We start from the raw sequence: 19,324 nt of genomic DNA, 5'->3' as shown, positions 1-19,324 counted from the left end.
CTGTAAAAAATACAGCCCCCCCTCTCCTAACACACACACAAACACAGTCTTTCATGCTGCAAACAGAGCAAAACTCTGATCAGCTGCTAACACACCATTTCAAATAGATTAGCTTGAGCTCTTGTACTTGTAATCCTGTTTCAAGAATTTAGTAAGACACACACACACAACCCCCCCCCCCCCCCCCCCAAAAAAAAATAAACCCGAACATCACACTGCTGATTAGATTCACTGACAGAAGATTCATCCAGATTTTTAGTGGGATTTTTTTGTGTGACACAGCATCATAGCTGTAGCCGACTGAAATATATAAAGTGGTAGCATTTTGATGCTCATTACACCTTTTGAGCAGCTGTCTTACACTATTATTCTCTTCTAATTTGTTTTTATTTTACGTATACGTCCTTTCATTTCACATGCCACAGAGAGGAAGACGTACAAGTGTCAGGGGACCACTGAAACAGCAATAACAGCAGTGTGTGTGTGTGTGTGCTCGTGTGTGAACTGCAGGTCCCCATTTGCCAAAATAACACTGTTTGTGACACACACCATGCTGGCAGTGCACATCCCCCACCAAGATACCTGAGCATCTCTCAACAGGGGTCAGCCCCATCACTCTTAATGAGCAGAAATCATTCTACCTTCCTGCGGTGGCTCAAGCCTGCCATGCTGACTGCTCACCGACGGCGTGAATGGTTAATTGTCGTTGGCACACGCTCCCCTCCCCATTTTTCTGAGATGTTTGCTCGTGCTGAAACTGATTTTTTAGCTCCAGCGTTTCTAGTGAGAGGTATCTTTCACGTTTTCAACAGCGACGGCCTTTTAAGTATCTGACGCAAGCTAAAAAAAACTGCAATGTTTGGTAAAAGCCTTCATGCTGCACTCGTTTCCTTATTTTTGTATGAAAGAGAGAGGAGCACAATGTCATCCTGTTCTTTTTCCTAATTTTTAGCTCATCATCCCCTCCCCCTTTCTTGCAGATTGGAATTCATTAGCAATCAAAGAGCCACTGACAAACGCCCAATCTTAATTACCCTCTCATTTGCATATTTGCATATTAATGACTGCAGACTTTGCTGTTTTTATGCTGCATTAGTCCCCCTCCCGTCAACACTTAGCCACCCCGCATACTGCAACACTGTATCGTTCTCACACTTCAGTGTCTTACATTTTAATCCTGCAAGTTGACACCCATTTAAAAGAAGGCGCTTAATCAACACTAGATAGTTTTTCATTGTCCGTGCAAAATAAGAGGGAAGGGAGGGGGGATTTTTTTTTTTCTTCACCTGGTAGTGGTTCAGGTCAATATCAAGCTTAAGCTTTATTCAATTATGCAAACGTTAACTTGGTAGCAGAAGTGCCCTCACAATGCATCTCTCAGCCCAGATATATTTAGATATGAAGACTACTATATCTTATACTTTATTTTTTAGTATTTGTTCAGGAGGTCCTCAGCACTATGCACCCAATATGCTTCCCCCTTCTGGTAAAACAAGTGTAAGACAGATGCGATATTTCAGTAAATGAAGCCATCATGCTTGGAAGTCACAGTGCATACCATTTATTCATCTCCGAAGCATTGTGATTTATCAAGTTTCTGAAGAATTTACCCCAATCTATGTTTTTAAACTGGTGGTGACAGGACACAAAGTCAAAATGCCCTAACGCAGGATGCACATGGCCAATCCACATCCTGTTGTTTACATTAGAGGGTATACAAAAAAAAGATAATTTGTTTAAGCTGACAATGCCCATTGAGCCATGATGGAGTTCATTCAACGGATAAAAGCAGCCGTCTTAAAAGCAGAATCTGCCCAGGGCTGAATTTCTAGGATTTGCAAAGGAAGTCTTTTACTAAACATACGAAACCTGCAGAAGGAAAATGCAGAGATGTTTAACTTTAAAAACAAAACAACACAAAACATAACCCTATAACAGAGAGGCAACAGAGAACAGACTATTTTTAACGTTTGTAAAAACACTTTTTTATTATTTTTGGCTTTGACATGAGGGTCATGCTGTAAAGCATGAAACATTGTGCTTCACCTCAAGACATCTCAAAATTTGTAGAAATCTGCCATGTTAAGAAAAGCAAGAAACTTCAGAAACATCTCAGATGCGCGCAACCTGTTCAGTAAAATAAGCTAATCCTTAAATTTCTCAGTGTATTTGCATAACAGACATATAAAGAAACTCATAAGTATATTTTTCTGTAGACACACAAAGCCTAGCCATGATTGTAATAACTGGGATTGACATACTTGTACTGTAATGCTGTTTTCAAACATGCACTGCAGCCCTTAATTGGACATTACCCAGCGGAGCCGCATGTAAGGGGGACCATACATAGCAACTGGGTGAGTATCCACACTGGATTCTTTCAACATTTTCCAGTGCATGTGTGAAAACAGCGTAAGCCTCAGAGCACTTCAGAAAATTTCAGACAAGAAAGCTGGAAAACTACATTGGATTTAGGGGGGCTGGGGATGAAATTACAAATATTGGTTATTTCTTTTGTTCTGTTTTATGAACCTTTCCAAGTAAGTCTTTTATAATTCTATACAGTATGTGTACGATCTGCTGTATGTCAGAAAGCTACTGGGGGCAAAAAAATAAATAAAAAATAATAATAGTGCAGCAGTGGCCCAGATATGTGGCTTAATGAGTCAAAATCCTGAACGGAATAAATCTCTAATACTCTATGCTGTCAACACTTCCAACAATCATTTGTGTGCATTGTTTAAGTATCTATCCTGGGATGTGAATTATGTGATAAAATATCAATAGAGCTGATTTGAAGATGAAGCTTTTACGGATCCACCTGAGGGAGGATGTGTCACACAAGGTGTGTACAGTATATCTGAATGTACAGTTTTAGGCAGCAGTGTCTTCATGTTTTTACATAATGTCTGAGTGACTATACATAGCTCAATCTGCAGTGCGTGTGGGAGTGCTGGGTTGGTTCAGTCCCATTGTTTTACAAAGCCACCCAGCGAAATCCACCTCCTCTGCTTCAGACCGCTTGATAAACGTGTGGTTCTGAAAAAGCACAAATATTAACAACACACTAACTCAGCTGACTAAATATATAGTTGCTATCAAGTTAAACAGCACTGCCGGTTTAGTTGAGAAGTTTTTTACTATAAAAATGACATAGTGATTTAGGCCTGTCACATATTTTACTTTGTGATAATCTGTTTTAAAAAAAATAGGGAACTTAAAGTCAAATGGACACTTACCATTAACATTTTTAAGTCAGCCCTGTCTGCTGGATTTTTGATGAGACTGGACACAAAGAAGATCAAGATCATCCATCAAGTTAGTAAACGTGTAATCCAATGTTATGTCACTATTACTTGTCATGCTACTTGATGCTTAACATGTGTAAGTGAGGAAAGGTGAGCAATATGTTGAGTTTTAAAATGTCCTACCACTTGGTCACAAAATCCTGAAAATCAGGGGTGAATACTCCATGGGGTAGTTTAGGCGGTGGCTTAAAGTTAAAAGAAAATGTTGTAGTATAAACAGCAGAAAGCGACTCCTTCGTGATTTTACGTGGTTGACAATAAATGCTGCTTTGGATAACTTCTTGTAATCTTACCTCATTGACAATGTAGTCTAGTAGTTCAAAGATAGCCATTACCGGACCGTGGCCTGGGGAAGTCAGTTTAACAAAACAAGTGAGAACTCAATCAGAAAAAAACCTTCAATTAAAAACATGGCAAACATTCCTTTGGGGCATCGAGCAATCACGGAGCAGACAGGTTCATAAATCAGAGTGTCTAATTCACTGATATCAGCAAGTTACATGATTTCATGTGGAAACTTGGAGCAGTCTGCATGCAAGGTTTGCCTACTGCACTTTCAGCCAGCCACCTGAAACACACACAGATGATTGTGTAGCTTACCACTAACAGGTCTACCCGGAGGTCTGGGTCTAGGGGATGTGCTGTGGGTCTGTCCCTGTGTATCATCCAAGATCGGTCGTCCAAATATGGCCTCCAGCTCCTTAGCATCTGGAGGGGGGATGGGAAAGCGTCCAACTGACAGCTCTACAAGGGACAAGCCCATACTCCACACATCAGACTGCACAGAGTAATGAGTCCCCTGCAATCTCTCAGGCTAGACATCAAACATAAACAACACACAAAACAATCATCAGTTCTTTATTATAGTAATATGGAACTGTTGAATACTGTTCAAACAGCTGAAGCATTAATCTCAAGTTAAATAAATATCAGTGGATAAATCTCTTCATCAAAATTAGCAGAAAAGAATCCTGTTATTTAAGTTACTGACCTAAAATGAGTTAAAAAGATTCTCACATTACATGAACATTGATGCAAAACAAACTTGTACACAGGTTTCATAAACAGACCCAAACATACCGACATGTAGGATCTTGTCCCAACAAAGGAATTGGCCATTGAGTCAATGAGCTGCCCGCTCACACCAAAGTCACACAGCTTGATCTCCCCGCGTGAGTTTACCAGGATGTTTGAGGGTTTCACATCTGAGAATAAAAAGGACATTTTATTACTTATAAAATTACATGAAAATGTTATCCAACTGAATCTCTATACTATGGATGTCAAACAGCCTGAGGCCCAGAATCAGCCCACCAAAGGATCCATCCACTAAGATCCTCTGATTTAGAGCAGGGTGATATGACCGAAAATATTTATCATGATATACATTTGAAAATTTGCGATAACGATATAACTCACGATATATTTGACACTAGACAAAATACTTTACAACTCCACAACTTTATTAGTGCATAAAAACCCCATCAATGTATTTTCACTTAAACAAGCAGCTGTTTTTTTATGTGCATTAAAGTTATATAAAAATTTAACAGTGCAAATGCAAATTCCTCGCTGACAGTTTAACCAAAAGGCATTTCCAGTGGAAATTGGCGGACATATCCTCAGCATAACCATGTATAATATCCACAAAACTTAAAAAGAGGTTATACACACACACAATACGGTAATATTATGTTGAATCACAGTACGTATCACTCTGCGAGGCTCCTGCCTACGATAGCCGTAATGCTCCGACAATCCATCAAGCGGTGCGGCTTCGTAGCTTAGCAAAGTCGTACTAAAACATTTGACAGATTTTCAAGCGCCGTGTACGACATAAAATCGTTTTGAGGTCAGTAAACACAACCAGAATTCATACATAAGGCACACGGGATTATAATCTGTTGATTTTCAGAAAAATCAAAGGATTTATTTTAAGTGTGCCGTATTTTCCAAAAAACACGGTAATAACGATGGACCGCTAGCATGCTCTACCAAAAATAGTGTTTTGTTCTCTATCTGACGGACGAAACCTAAACCAGTTCCACCACTGAAGTTGCAGCATTTTTACAAACCAATTCTGGTTCATCCGTTTCATTCAACGATTGTCTTTCGCCTTTCTCATTCTCCGTCGCCACCATGTGCGTATGAAAACAAAGGCACTGCGCATGCGCGTTTTACCCATATTCTATCGCGATATTTTATTTTCTTATCGTTGCCCAACATTATACCGGTATTACCGTGAATGGTATGATATGGCCCAGCCCTTCTCTGGATGGCTTTGCAAAGTGTTGAAGTTGTAGTAAAATCATAAATATTCTCATTTTTTTTCAACAAGCCACACTGCTTTTCTGGGAAAAGTGATGAAAGTTTTAATACCCAAATGAATCTGTATGGAAAATATTACTAGCCCAACAACTTGTTTCAGTCAAAAAGAGTAAAACACTATAGTTTAGTTCCAAAAAATGTATATAGCAAGTTTAATTCAGTTTAATAATGAACGGGGTCTAGAAGGAGTTGGGAACAAACATACACGCACACAACGATCATTATCGTAAGATGTTATTATGCAGTTCTTTTACTGATCTGGCCCACTTGAGATCAAACTAGGCTGTAAATAGAAACTGCTCCACATCATACTTGCAGATGAAACTCACTTATTCAAGATACAATCGTAAACGTAATGAAAATGCTGATACCTCTATGCATGATTTGATGTTTTTCTCTTAGGTAGGCAAGGCCTCTCAAAACCTGTTTCAAAACGGAGAAAAATTAAGGAAGTCAATGACGCTAAACAGGCTTGATGCTACAGAAAACAATATGACAGAACTAAGAGTGACAAGTGTTTAGATGCACTTGTGCAAAGCAAGTATGGTTATTTTGATCCTAATCTCAATACAAATAATAACATAACTATGACAGAACGTGATTGTTTGGTTGTTTTTAAATGCCTCAATTAATTAAATTAAAACACTACATTGTTTCATTAATGTCTACCACTTACTACCACATTAGAACATGAAAGCAAAAAATAATATACTTACAGCAATGCTGACTTTGCCCAGAATCTCTTCAGGAATCCGCTTTGCTTCTTTCATCACCTGATCCAGAGAGCCACCATCCTACACCAGAGAGATTACAGCAACTTGTGATACGAGTGCTAAAATAACAGAAGGCAGACTGAAGACTGAGTAATCAGAAAGTAAATGAAAATGCCAACAGATTGATTCTTAAAAACAGTTACGCAAAAGTAATAACAGACCTGCGTCTGTAAGGGGCTGATGATGAAAATGAGGTGGAATTCAATTGAAGATTGAACTGAGATGTACATTGAGAGTGGCAAGAATTGGCATGATTAGGAACAAGTATATCAGATGGAGAGTGTATATCTTGGGACAAGGAAGAAGGCACTGTCAGGTGCAAAGAAGAACTCAAGGCGACTAATGTAGCCAGTGACTTGCTAGATTATTCTATCCTTTTTGTGTATACTGTAAAGAATTAACACAGTTTGTGTACCTCATTAACCCACTTCCAACAAATTACTGCTGCATATGCATACACGCATATACACACACACACCCACCCACCAGATTAATTCAATTACAAAGACATTGGGCAAAATGGATAGGGATTTTAGACAACATCATTTGATTGTTTGGGTAAAAAACACTTTTTAATCCAGTTGTCCTCTCTATAAGTCTTCAGCAACAGATAAGAGAAAAGATGATATCTTTGTTGGGATCAAAACACTACTGGAATACAATTTTTTAACTCTTACCATGTGTTCCATGCAGATGCTGATTTCTCCATCGCTGTAAAAAGCTCCATAGAAACCCACAATGTAGGGAGAATTACACTCGTGTAGTACCTGAAGCTCTCTGATGATCTGGTTTCTTATTGCAGGTTTTATTTCTAAATGTATGAGCTAAACACAGAAGAAAGGTGTTATATTAAATGGGTATCAAAGGGTGAACACTAAGACCAGAAAGATCAACTCAAGCATTTTATCACCAGATTAAGTATAAAAGACCCAGCAGCTTTTTGTTTTATAATTGCAAAAGCTCACTTTTCTGGCCATGATTATGCCTGAAGGTTTGTGGCACTCCTTGTTGACCACTCCTCCGTTGCCTGCACCCAGCTCGCAGATACGATGGAAGTCATCATCTTTCAGCTCGCCAACCTTGGCCTTCTGGGTAAGGAAAGCTTCTAATCTTTTCTTTTGTTGTTCATCCAGGTCCAGCTCCGCCAGTATTTTCTTCAGTGCTTCTAAATTGGCCCTGATATAATTAAGACATAGTTTAGAATAACATATTTTCAAACAACTGCAAAATTTTAACTCAGCAGATCAACTTACTCAGATGTAATCTCTGTATTCGTGGAGGTGGATAATCCATCACTAGCAGGAGCAATGTTTAAGGGCACTGGTCTCTTTTTAGGAGCCATGTTTACTTGAGGGTAAAATATGAACTTGGACTGAGCGACACTTTCCTCTTCAGCTACAGATGATAAGATCCTGTAATCTATATGATTTAGAAATTGCTGACAAGGGGCTTGTGATTAGCACGTGCAAATTTGGGAGGTTAGATAATAGGCAAACACTGTCTTGTAGACTATATGTTATCTGCAATAACTTGACGTTTTCTGTTTAGCTGTTACCAGGTAGGACAGTTAACCTGGCTAAACTTACTTAAATTGTGTCTTCAAATCAACGCCGGCTTAACCTGTGACTCAGCTTAAATCTAATTTACTACAAGAAGAGCGACACATCAAATTATGAATACAAATACGGTAATATAACACCAGTCTTAGCTAGCTAGGTTAGTGTTAGATGAGTAGACGTAGCACGACAACTAGCATAATGGTCACCGCACTTGCACCAAAATGTAAATGTCCAATTAATCGAGGATTAACTAGCTACAACGTAAAGGGAAAAAAAAAGATTTTCAAAGCTAAAGCCATAACTATCAGCACCTACACGTTAGCTAGCTATCTAACTTCATCTGCTAGCTGTTGCGTGACAGCCGCACATTTCACGCGAGTCGAAAGCAAGCGGATGTTTGTTCACTTTTCTTCCGGTGACTTCCCCCTTTGTTTAAGTTAGAAACATTAGCTTAACTGGCTGTTTTATCCCAATATCTTCTTTCAGCGGGGTAGGTGTGTTATTGCTGAAGACACCGGGATCTAGTGTCCTCAGCAGGGATGATCACGGGGGCGCGGTGCAGTCGAGACTGAGCCTTAAGTAGTCCAGAGTAGCAATCTCGCGATATTTTAGACAGCTGCGCGAGCAGCTTCCAACCCCCCTTCCAACCAATGTTTCCAACAGATACCAAAGCATACGTAAACAGATGGCCGAATGAATTGAAACTCTTTAGTAAAAAAGGAAAAATTAAAAAATTAAACAAACCCCGTAAATTAGTCTCGTTATTTGATCATTTAAATTTAATTAGATTTTTAAAAAACGTATGTTATTTTATCGCTCAACTTGTGTATTTACATTACATTTTTTAAAACGTGCAACCTTTTGTACAAAGGACTTTAGCGAATACACGCTGTGAGGGCCTTTTGTTTTGTAAAATGGGAAATAACAAAGTTGTAAAAAATATTGTAAAATAATAAAAAACAAAAGATTTAAAGTTCTTTCTATTTGTTAACCTGCCTTCAAAGACATATGGATCTATCTTTGAAGGCACTAATAACACTTATTTCTTTAGAACATTATCCGGAATGCAGGCTTTTCAAATATTTATTTATAGAAATAAATAATCGTGAAGCTGATGGTACTGCTTGAAAGTCTTCTATAGCCTTGCCAAGCTGCCTGTTTTGATTGGCTAACAATTCATCCATTCAACCATCACCTGAAGCACAAAACGGAGGCCTGAGACTTTCCATTGTGACTGCGCTTCTTTCTCGGATTACCAATGTACATTACCGTGCGAAGGTCTCAAGACAGCCTTCATTTCTTTATTTCATCCTTCCACACTGCCAGCCTTTCTTGTATTTATTTATTTATTTTTATTATTTTTTCAAGTTATCATGGTCAATAATTCTCCAGACTTTCGAAAGACCCTCTTTTTTTCTTTGGACATTGGTTGATTTTTACTCAGGTTTGGCCAAGTCGTTGTACCTGACCATTTTCAGAAGACTATGTATCTGCTTATTGGTATTAAGCCATTAAACACTGACCTATGAATTATGGAAGCAAAAAAAGCACTTTGAAACCAGTGTAGTGTCTACACATTGTAAGAGTTATTAGCTCAAACACAGCATGTCAGCATGGTGTGCAGTGTGTTCTTCAGAGAAAAAAAATTGAAGAAACAAATGAACACAATCTGAAAATCATGTCTTTAGTGGAACACTGGAAGTGATGGATTTGCCTCATCTGGACCACAACACTGGGAACAGAACAAAATACAGCCAACAAAAAAAAAGAAGAGCTTGAATCTTGTTCAAGAACCCTGGAGAACTATTCCTAAGAAAGCTTAAAAGAGTTCAGGACATACTGAAAAATAAGGGCGGTACCACTTTCAGGCTCTTTACAATTGTGCAAACTATTTTTGTATTCCGAATGTATTTTTACACATGTTTCAATAAATCTGATTTTCCTAGCACAATATAATGAAATGAGGGGTGTTTTTCTAAATCAGCAAAAACTGGACAGACAAGAAGACTTATCAAATTAGGCAAATCTATTTCAAAACCATCTACACAATTTATTTTTTGTCTACCTCATTGTGAGATGCAGTTTATTTTAATAAATGTTGTAAATACAAGAGTGCATAAAAATACATTCTGAAAAACAAACAGATGAACAATCATGTAGGCCAAAAACAAAAGCACCATCTAAGACTCTGGATGGAGAAAGTGTAAACCCAGGAATTTAAGTATATCACTAATTCTGCATGACAAGAACAAAGAAGCTCAGTTAACTTTCTTCAGATTAACCTCTCACAGTCCTACAGACACATCTTAAAGCTAACAATACTGGTCATCTTCAAACGCATGTGGTCCTTCCACACTTGCTGTGTGATTTCCTTTCAGCAGATGGCACTCTAGTTCACTTCTTTGAAGCCTTCAGTTGCATCAGGTCGGGTTGAAAGAGTTTCCTTTGAACAGCAGGAGAAGCTTAAAGATGTAAAGAGAAATGAAGGCAGAATGAACAGATAAATAAGAATGGCTAAAATACACTAAAAAAAAGCTGTGATTCAGTTGGCTCTGAAGAATTTTTGCTCCTTTTAATTAAAATGTTTCTGATGCGAGCCAGTGTATTTATATATACTGCATAATACAAATACATTAGTAACAGACTTATTACCAAAAGCCGGATCCTTTAATTTCAGGTCATGGTTATACTGTACTCTCATCCACAAACATTACGCCATTAAAAAAAAAGGGAAATCTGAACTCGGTACGTCCATCAACAACATACCGTCTGATGTGTTTGGTCTGGATGAGAAGGTCGGGGAGTTTGCTGTTTCTGGTGTCTGGCAACAACATGCTAACTGCAGCAGCCATAATACTGGCTGTGCCAAAAATGATGTAGGGAAGGATCTTGCTGTATACACCTGCAAGAAAAATAAAAGGCATTTAAAATGGAACGATGAGAGATCTTTTCACTGTTAAAAGGATTTCCACATCATGAAGATGTGCACAATACACAAGCATTAAGAATTATATTACAACATTTATAAATACATTTAAAACCAGACCAATAAAGCAATATACTGGCAACAAAAAAACTAAGCGGAAAAAGGGAAAAATGGTGTTAGCACATTCTCTTGTACACAATAATGGAAGGAGGTCAGGTTACCAAGATGTATTTCTGAATTAAAAAGATATACAGAGTCCAGAGAAGATGAGAAAACCATTGGGGAAATGAATATACAAAAATATAACCAACTAACAATAATTTCAAGAGAGTTGGAAAACAGACTTCCTTAATCAAACCACTTAAATCACACATGACAACTCTAGGTCACAGTAGAAATGAGGATGAGGCCTCTGATAATAACTGCATGCATAGTGTTATTTATTAAACCATCAATCCTAAAGTGGACTTTGTCATTTGAAAGTGGTCTCTGTCGATTTTACACATTAAGGTCAATTCTGTTGTCACGGCTTCCTTCACTCAGGCTCATGAACTGCAAACCTATTACAGAAATCATGATCAAACCAGGATGCAATGTTAGGCTGTCCAATCAAAGTCCATCCATCCAGTTTCTTCTGTTTATCTGTTTTAGGGTCGCTGGGAGACTTAATTATCATAGGGTGAGACAGACAACCATAGATGCTTCACATCTACAGTTAACCTAACCCCACACATGTCTATAGACTGTACAAAGGAGCCAGACTACCCACACACGAGGAAAATGTACCGACTCCACACAGAAATGCCCTAACATGGATATAACTCTTCTCGCTGTGAGCCAGCAATGCTAACCACTGCCCCTGTTATCAAAGTGAAACACTAACTGAAATACTAAAATGCTAGATTAGCCCCGAACATGGATATTGTTGCTTCAGCTTTGATGCCCATGCACCTCCCCTAAGCTCTCTGACCGAAAAACAAAAAGAAAGCACACTTACCCATGTAAAGTAAATAAGGACATATGATAGCTCCTATTCGTCCAGCTGTGGCGCAGATCCCCAAGCCCATGTTCCTGACCACAGTGGGCATCAGCTCAGTGAAAAACACGTAGATAAAGCAGTAAGCAGCAGATACACCAATCTTTCCCACCAAAGCCAACACCTGGACCATGATGGGCATGTCTGGAAAGAAAAAGGCAGTGATTAGAAAAAGTTTAAACAATGTGCTAATCTACTGAGTGTTCTAGCTAATTCCTGGAACTGCTGATATTGTACACATACCTTCAGGAACCAGTTTTATAACCAGAAGCATAATACCGCAGAACATCAGCGTGGTGAAGAGTAAAGTGGGCCGTGGAGCCCTATCAATCAGAAGCCAGGTGGCTACATACACAACAATGTCAATGGCTGCAGAAATGAAGCAGTTGAGGTAGATGTTTCCATGCAGGTTGCTGCTATTGAGAGAGAGCCCATAGTAGACCATGGCCACAGAGATCCTGCAAAAAAAGCATAATCAAGACTCAGCAATACAAGTTTGTTTTACATTAGACAGCATAATTATTGCTACTACAACATGCAACACAATATCTGGCATTACTATATGTTTCTGGAAAGCCCATTACCATATGAAAACACCTAAAATTGTTATGTTCCTTATGTTATGGGTGCGCATCAAGTCCATGTAAGTGTATGTCTGCTCTTCTTCATCTTTATTCTGCTGAATTAGACACAGAAAGAAACAGAACATTATAGAGCAAAGTCATCTGTCCACATTGAATATATAATAATTTCAGATTGCATGGTGGAAAAGTATTGTGTGATTTCTACAATTTAAGTTATATTTTATACTGGAGCACAATGGCTTTCATAGCTTAAGGAAATAAAAAAAAAAATGGTACCATGAGCTCTAAGCAATCCCCAGCTCTGAATATGACCTCAGGGGCGGGGACTCTGTTCCACTGGGCAGCCTTACGTATGACAAGCTCAGCCTCCTCCACTCGACCTTTCTGCAAAAGCCAACGAGGCGACTCAGGAATCAAGCTGCACACACAAGAGCAGTGAAAAGCGTATAGCAAAACATGCACCTCAAAACGAGATTTTTCCAGATTCAGTGAAAACACGCGTTATCTATCACAACTGTCACCCAAATGTTATCCAGGCTGACTGACAACAGTGTTATCTTGTCTGAACTGATCGTGAGTGAACTTTGCTTTTGAGAAATTAGTTTCATGCGCTCGTAAAAAGGATAGTGAGGCTGGACTTTGTTTTATGTGTGTGCCATTCTGGTTTCTAAAAGAAAACAAAGACTTATTGCATCACTCAGCAAAACCCTCAGTGGATTTGACAGCATAACAGTTTTCAGTAACGCCAGTTCAGTAATGTACGGATTTGATGTACTGTGTGATACCAGATGCAACTAAATCTACATGTCAGAATATATATGAGGAACAATTCTGAGGTTCATTAATTAAGTTCATTAATCTGTTTTATTTCATTATTCCTGTTTATTTAGATCCTGTAGTGGGTTGGGTCCATTGTTGTTTTCTCTCTCTGTGTGGTGGACACTCCTCCAGTATATATACAATCGTGTCAAAAAGATATTTTTCACTTGTTTTCACTCTAAGCATTCCTTTGGAAAACTAAGTACAACCTGTGATTCAGTAGCTTGTAGAACCACCTTTAGCAGCAATAACTTGAAGTAAAAGTTTTCTGCATGACTTTATGGGTCTCTCATATCGCTGTGAAGGAACTTTGACCCACTCTTTTTTTTTACAATGTTGCTTCAGTTCATTGCAGTTTGTGGGCATTCGTTTATTTGGTCTTTTAAGGTTTTGCCACAGCATTTCAGTCAGGGTGAGATCTGGACTTTGACTGGGCCATTGCAACACCTTGATTCTTTTGTTTTTCAGCCATTCTGTCACAGATTTGCTGCTGTGGTTTTAATCATTGTCCTGTTGCATGACACAATTTGGATGAAGCTTTATCTGTCCGACAGCTGGCTTCACATCTCACTTAACAATACTTTGGTATACAGAGGTGTTCATGGTCGGCCTAGTGATTGCAAGGTGCCCAAGTCCTGTGGCTGCAAAACAAACTCAAATCACCACCCTCCACCACCGTGCCTGACATTGGCATGACATGCTTGTGCTGATAGGTTATTTTTGCCTTGCCTGCCTAAAGGGCATTATTTCAGAAATCTTCTGGTTTGCTTTGATGCAACTTGCACTTGAACTGTTTTTATGTCATATATTAACAGGATGCACACACACACAAAGACAAATAAAACCAAAAAAAAAAAAATAGATTCATTTAGCTTGGCTGGTTGGATTGAAGGATAAATAAAAAATATTCTAATTCCTTACACTGAGTGACAGAATATGCACATGTAATGTATCTGACTAAACAAAAACATTATCTTGCAGGCATTGACTAACTTCTGTTCTAACTCTGCATTCATCAAATGTTCCAGAGTTACTTTTACAGTCTACATCGAATTGAATCCAAATAGTACATGCACAAATTTTGATGTTGCCTGCTGTAACACGTCTGTTGGTCTCCACTCGCTGATCCAATATTTCTATAATGTATGTGAATATGTTTTATACTTTTCATAACAAGAAGCAAAGTTGCTGTTATGAGACATCCACATGCAGCATCACATGGAAATTGAGTAACTGTGGACTCAGTTTTCCAGTTTTGTTTAACAGGAACCTAGCTACTTATTGACAAGGCTGGGCATGTCGTGAACACCACAAACATAAACAGCAGTTATGTGAGTTAGCTATGTCATCGTATCAGCTCCAGCTGCTCTGGTCATTTTCATCAAACCACAATATTATATATGTTTTAAAAAACAGCCAATAGCACTTACAATAATATCATGGTAAAATCTTTCCCCATTCAGATTTTTTACGTAACCTTTAACTGAATGCTAAAACCCAAATACTGACATGTTTCTCTAAAATTGCATTGCTAATATCGGATTAATGCACTGAAATGCAGGGGTGCACAAAGTCCTAATAAAATTCTCTGTGCACTGGTCACATGAATCATCATCCATTAGATTTACCACCACGTTGGAATAAATAGGAAGCCTGGGAGGGCAGCAGCAACCAGCAGCATCCTCCAGCCACGTATGAAGTAAGCAAAGAGGGGCAATAAGGCATAACCAAAGCCAAACCCAAGACTGTGTCCCAGCAGAATGTAGGTCACCCTGGCAGACTTACTCAGTATTTCAGAACCTGGACAAGACAAAGATGAAGAATTGGGCTTTAATGAAAGGAAACATGAGAGGATTGGTTTTCTGAGACAATGGCTTAAAGGAGTATTTTACTTTAGCCTAGAGCCTTGGAGATGAAAAGTAAGCTACAAAAAGCCAAAACGCCTTTCTTTCAAGGAGCACAGCCTTAGATCAAAAGGATGCTCCTTCAATGCTTGAGGCACTTTATCTGATTTCATGGAGATACCTCTGGAGCTGAAAAATACAGCTTTGTTCAGACAAACAGGAGTCGGCAATCATAGTCAGAAGAAATTAAATAATATAATAAATTATGGTTAGGATCACCACAGATGCTGATTAGACCTCTCGGGGTTAAAGAAACTTTTATGTAGACTTTAATTCTGCTCGTTCACATGAAAGCTTCTATTTGCTGACCTTTTATTTATAAAATGTTACCACAGCGGAAGGATCAATGTGTTTGGCACAAAAATATTTTACGCTGGATGATGTAACCCTACTAGAAACATGTGTCTCCTCTGGTGCGTGTTAGGTAAATGTGATATGTTTAACAAAAAGACAAGAAATAGTGATTAATTCTTCTTTAAACTGCCTCAACACAATACAACTGGGTTTTTAAGACCCAGAATGAATTGGTACAGCACAACCTTTCAATGGGTTTTGAACCACCGTCACACTGAGGAACAGAAGCATGGCTCTGTGCTACACTTTGTTTCAGCCCTGGAGAATACATGCCGAGACTTCTTGAAGTGTGATAGGAGCAAATGGGCTGTCTTACCGAGTACGAGTGATGCAATGAAATTGGAAATTTGGCCAAGTCCTCTTAGACAGTTGAGGATAGTGAACATGACCCAGCTGACGGAGGTGACCTGGATCAAGGCGGTGACTGTTTGTAGGATCATAGTGAAAAAAAATACTGGCTTTCTACCAAATCTGTAAGAAAAGTTATGCATAAATAGGGAATACAGAGATGTAAAGATGTAATGTCATGAAAACATAACAGTATCATAGTGAGTTTGGGCTGGTTATCAGTTTTTCTTCTCTCTACTTTTTTGATTCTCTCAGATGGTATGGGTTTTATTTTTTTTCTGTCAGCACCACTGTTAAAAATTGTTTGGTTTCAGCTCATCAAATAATACATATGTAAATATAATATATATATATATATATATATATATATATATATTTAAAAAAAAACAACCCAAATACCTATAACTAAAAGTGAAAGAGACAATCCTTACTTGTTATGAACTAAGAAAAAGATTCCCTTCTACCACAGTAGTGCGTACACTAGATGTTGCGATGTTGCCCACTACCTGGATATTTAGACTGAATATCTGCTTCCAGATCTTTGATCTGTTTACCAAACAACTTGCTGAGACAAACAGATCATAGAATCCAAACTGGAAACAAACACAAGCCTCAGATGACATGAAAACAGCTCTGCAGGCTTCAACCTCAAACCTGCAGAGTTCTAAATACACTCTTGATAGTTTTCAGCCAGGAAATACATACTCACACAAAAGAGCATGCACATTTAATACACAGACCTAAATTTAGGAGCCTCTTTGAGCCACACTCCTGCATCTTTCAGACTGCAGTATTAAATATTTTTACATGAATTATCTGGACAACTCTGTTCTGAAAACAATTTAACCCTCCTCCTAAAACTTTAAAGCAACTAGTTTTATTTGTAGGTCACTTTATCAATCATGTATCAAAAGCTTTTTATGATTTTTTCAATTCACCCAGGTAAGAAAAAATATTTTTTAACCTTTCCTCGTGTATCAGAGACGGAAGAAAAAGACAAAGGCTACTTGTTAAAGCCACGATATCTTTCAGCCTCCTTTTCTTATCTTAACGTTTTTTAAACAAAGGCTGATTACATATTTTTATATGACAGACTTACCGGTCTGATAGATGTCCACTAATAAAAGATCCAATAAGTGCCCCCACAAAGAAGAAAGAGGTGGAGAAAGGGACTTTCCATGCATTGTCGCACACAAGATCCCACTTCAGTTAAAAGGAGAGAATATGGTTATTCGGGTTACGTTCAGATAAAAATAATAGAATAAAGTGAGTTTATTTCGAATACATGAAGCAATTTTTACATGTTTTAGCTCTCGAAGTCTTTTAATGTCACAGCCATACGAAACAATTCGTGTACTACAGGCTGACTGTCAGTGATCATTTAGGCAGTACTGAACCTCAGAAACGATGGTGGCGGTGTATTTGTCAGTGCTGAAAACCCAGCCGTCCAAACACTGTTCTGTGTCATTGAAGCCGGCTGCTTTTTCTGTCCAGTTTTCATTGAGCTTGTATCGAGAGCAGCTGCCCGGTCCCATCCAGCTGCCCCGGTAATGGAAACCATTCTCCTGTTCCCACTCTGTGCCGTTGCGCGAGGAGCTGTTTGGGCTTCTGCAATAATGTTCGGGTGTATCCGAAACAAAAACCACAATTACACCCATGTATCCTGCGGGCATTGTACTTACACTGAGCAGAACCATAATGAGAATTTGAAAGAGCCCGTAGTCGCCCAGAAAAGACGTGATTTCGTCAAAGTCTCTGATTTTTCCATTTGACATGCTGGCAAAAAACCTGGAGGAGCGCAAGCAAACTGTTTCTAGAAAGTTGCTTTAAGATACCTTATGCAACATGTCAAACCAGACACGGCGTGCATAGACGTGTTAGAAATTAAAAAGAAAGAAAGAAAGAAAAAGAAAGAAGAAAAGCAGACACATGCAGACTGTAACTGTACTGTTCAGTCATTGAATTGCTTTTGAACCTTTCATCCCACAAAGCACACTTTTCCTTCCTGGTAAAACTGGAGGGGTAGGTGTTAACGCTTGCACAAGCGTGTTTGCATATCCTTATGTAAGGATATATATCCTTATGTAAGGATATCAACTGCCACTAGACTACTTCTTTCGCTTACACATACTGATAACTCTCTGCTCGCTGAATGCTCGATGATCAATCGGGATTTCAGGATTAGTTATATTGCGGACACATCTGCACAGCTGTCTTATAAACGAATCTGTTAGTTGTCAATGTTAATACCAAGCCTAGTTAGTCATAACAAGCGTTCACATCAACGTCGGAATAAAATGTATGATTGCCAGGAACTTCTCCTCCCACATGCTGCCGCAGGGTTAGAAACCAACAATGACTGTGGACTCAGAGAAACACTCTAAGTTCACAGTTTTCCTGCTCCGCGCGTCAAACACCAGCTCTCCAAATCTCAGTTCGTATAAATCCAGACTAAACACGTTTTTTTTGTTTGTTTATTTTTGTTTGTCACTGCCTTTTATTTAATTACATAATTACATTTTTTTATAAACAGCGCCATGACTTTTATTTTAAAAAAATCAAATTATTTTATGTTATTTTAACTTTTTTAAAATGTACATTTTATGTTATTGTTGTTGCTCATATGACTATCTGTCGATCAAGCCAGATAACACACACAAGTTAGTTAAACTGCAGGAATGTCTTAAAGACATAAAGACCTAAAAATCTTAGAAATGCGGTTTCTACACAGATGCCCATTCTGGATGGCATTATTCTGGCCTCCAGAAACACTGATAGGAATCTTGGAGTTATTTTTGACCAGGATATGTCCTTTAATGCACATATTGAACAAATAGGACTGCCATTTGCGCAATATCTGTAAAATTAGAAAAATCCTATCTCAGAGTGACGCTGAAAAACCAGTTCATGCATTTAATAGCTCTAGGCTGGACTACTGTAATTCGTTATTATCAAGATGTCCTGAAAACTCCCTGAAAATTGAATTGATCTAAAATGCTGCAGCGAGAATACTGACAGGTACTAAAAAAAGAGAGCTTATTTCTTGTATATTAATTTCTCTTTATTGGCCCCTTCTGTGGAACCAGCATTGGATTCAGGAGACAGACACTATCTCTACTTTCAAGATTAGGTTTAAAACTTTCTTTTTTTCTAAAGCATATAGTTAGGGCTGGATCAGGTGACCCTGAATCCTCCCTTAGTTATGCTGCAATAGGAGTAGGCTGCTTAATTATTTGTTATTATTATCTCTGGCTCTCTTCCACAGAGGCTCCTTTATCCTACTCACACCCATCCAGTCGTAGCAGATGGCTGCCCCTCCCTGAGCCTGGTTCTGCTGGAATCAGAATCAGAATGTCATTATTGTTGTTGTCACAGGTACAATGAA

The 19,324-nt window shown here is 38.5% G+C and overlaps 2 protein-coding genes across 3 annotated transcripts; both read right to left on the bottom strand.

The window, feature by feature from the left end:
* Positions 1–1,960: 1,960 nt before the first annotated feature.
* map2k2b (mitogen-activated protein kinase kinase 2b) lies at positions 1,961–8,550 on the bottom strand. The gene is made up of 11 exons (XM_006786645.3): positions 7,663–8,550; positions 7,375–7,585; positions 7,087–7,233; positions 6,353–6,430; positions 6,008–6,059; positions 4,389–4,513; positions 3,909–4,122; positions 3,602–3,654; positions 3,432–3,493; positions 3,240–3,285; positions 1,961–3,039 (listed from the first exon to the last, which is right to left on the bottom strand). Exons 1-11 carry the CDS (start codon positions 7,749–7,751, stop codon positions 2,929–2,931), a joined length of 1,188 nt encoding a protein of 395 aa, XP_006786708.1. The 5' UTR covers positions 7,752–8,550; the 3' UTR covers positions 1,961–2,928.
* A 1,521-nt stretch (positions 8,551–10,071) lies between these two features.
* LOC102792346 (organic cation/carnitine transporter 2-like) lies at positions 10,072–17,889 on the bottom strand. 2 transcript variants are annotated; one of them, XM_006786644.3, is made up of 10 exons: positions 17,337–17,889; positions 17,039–17,142; positions 15,908–16,062; positions 14,962–15,133; positions 12,791–12,932; positions 12,515–12,609; positions 12,174–12,388; positions 11,892–12,074; positions 10,735–10,870; positions 10,072–10,430 (listed from the first exon to the last, which is right to left on the bottom strand). In XM_006786644.3, the coding sequence occupies exons 1-10, from the start codon at positions 17,712–17,714 to the stop codon at positions 10,358–10,360; spliced, it is 1,653 nt and encodes a 550-aa protein (XP_006786707.2). In that variant the 5' UTR covers positions 17,715–17,889; the 3' UTR covers positions 10,072–10,357. The 2 variants fall into 2 exon arrangements, with proteins under 2 accessions (XP_006786707.2, XP_035761995.2); XM_035906102.2 differs by having other exon boundaries at positions 12,515–12,606.
* Between the last annotated feature and the right edge of the window lie 1,435 nt (positions 17,890–19,324).

This window comes from Neolamprologus brichardi, chromosome 18 (assembly GCF_056152115.1).
Source record: "Neolamprologus brichardi isolate AB-2024 chromosome 18, ASM5615211v1, whole genome shotgun sequence".
Taxonomy (NCBI): Eukaryota; Metazoa; Chordata; class Actinopteri; order Cichliformes; family Cichlidae; genus Neolamprologus; species Neolamprologus brichardi.
Note: the sequence above shows the minus strand (reverse complement) of the source record. Positions and strands in the feature narration are given on the sequence as shown.

What these genes read in the sequence shown, in the direction of transcription:
- LOC102792346 (XM_006786644.3), bottom strand. Translation starts at nt 17,714, where the DNA reads ATGTCAAATGGAAAAATCAGAGACTTTGACGAAATCACGTCTTTTCTG. An exon ending in TCCTTATTTACTTTACATGG is followed by an intron (nt 10,871 to 11,891) that starts GTAAGTGTGCTT and finishes TTTTTCTTGCAG; the next exon opens with GTGTATACAGCAAGATCCTT. An exon ending in CAGACCAAACACATCAGACG is followed by an intron (nt 10,431 to 10,734) that starts GTATGTTGTTGA and finishes TACATCTTTAAG; the next exon opens with CTTCTCCTGCTGTTCAAAGG.
- map2k2b (XM_006786645.3), bottom strand. Translation starts at nt 7,751, where the DNA reads ATGGCTCCTAAAAAGAGACCAGTGCCCTTAAACATTGCTCCTGCTAGT. An exon ending in GCATAATCATGGCCAGAAAA is followed by an intron (nt 7,234 to 7,374) that starts GTGAGCTTTTGC and finishes TTCTGTGTTTAG; the next exon opens with CTCATACATTTAGAAATAAA. An exon ending in GCATCTGCATGGAACACATG is followed by an intron (nt 6,431 to 7,086) that starts GTAAGAGTTAAA and finishes TCTCTGGTGTAG; the next exon opens with GATGGTGGCTCTCTGGATCA.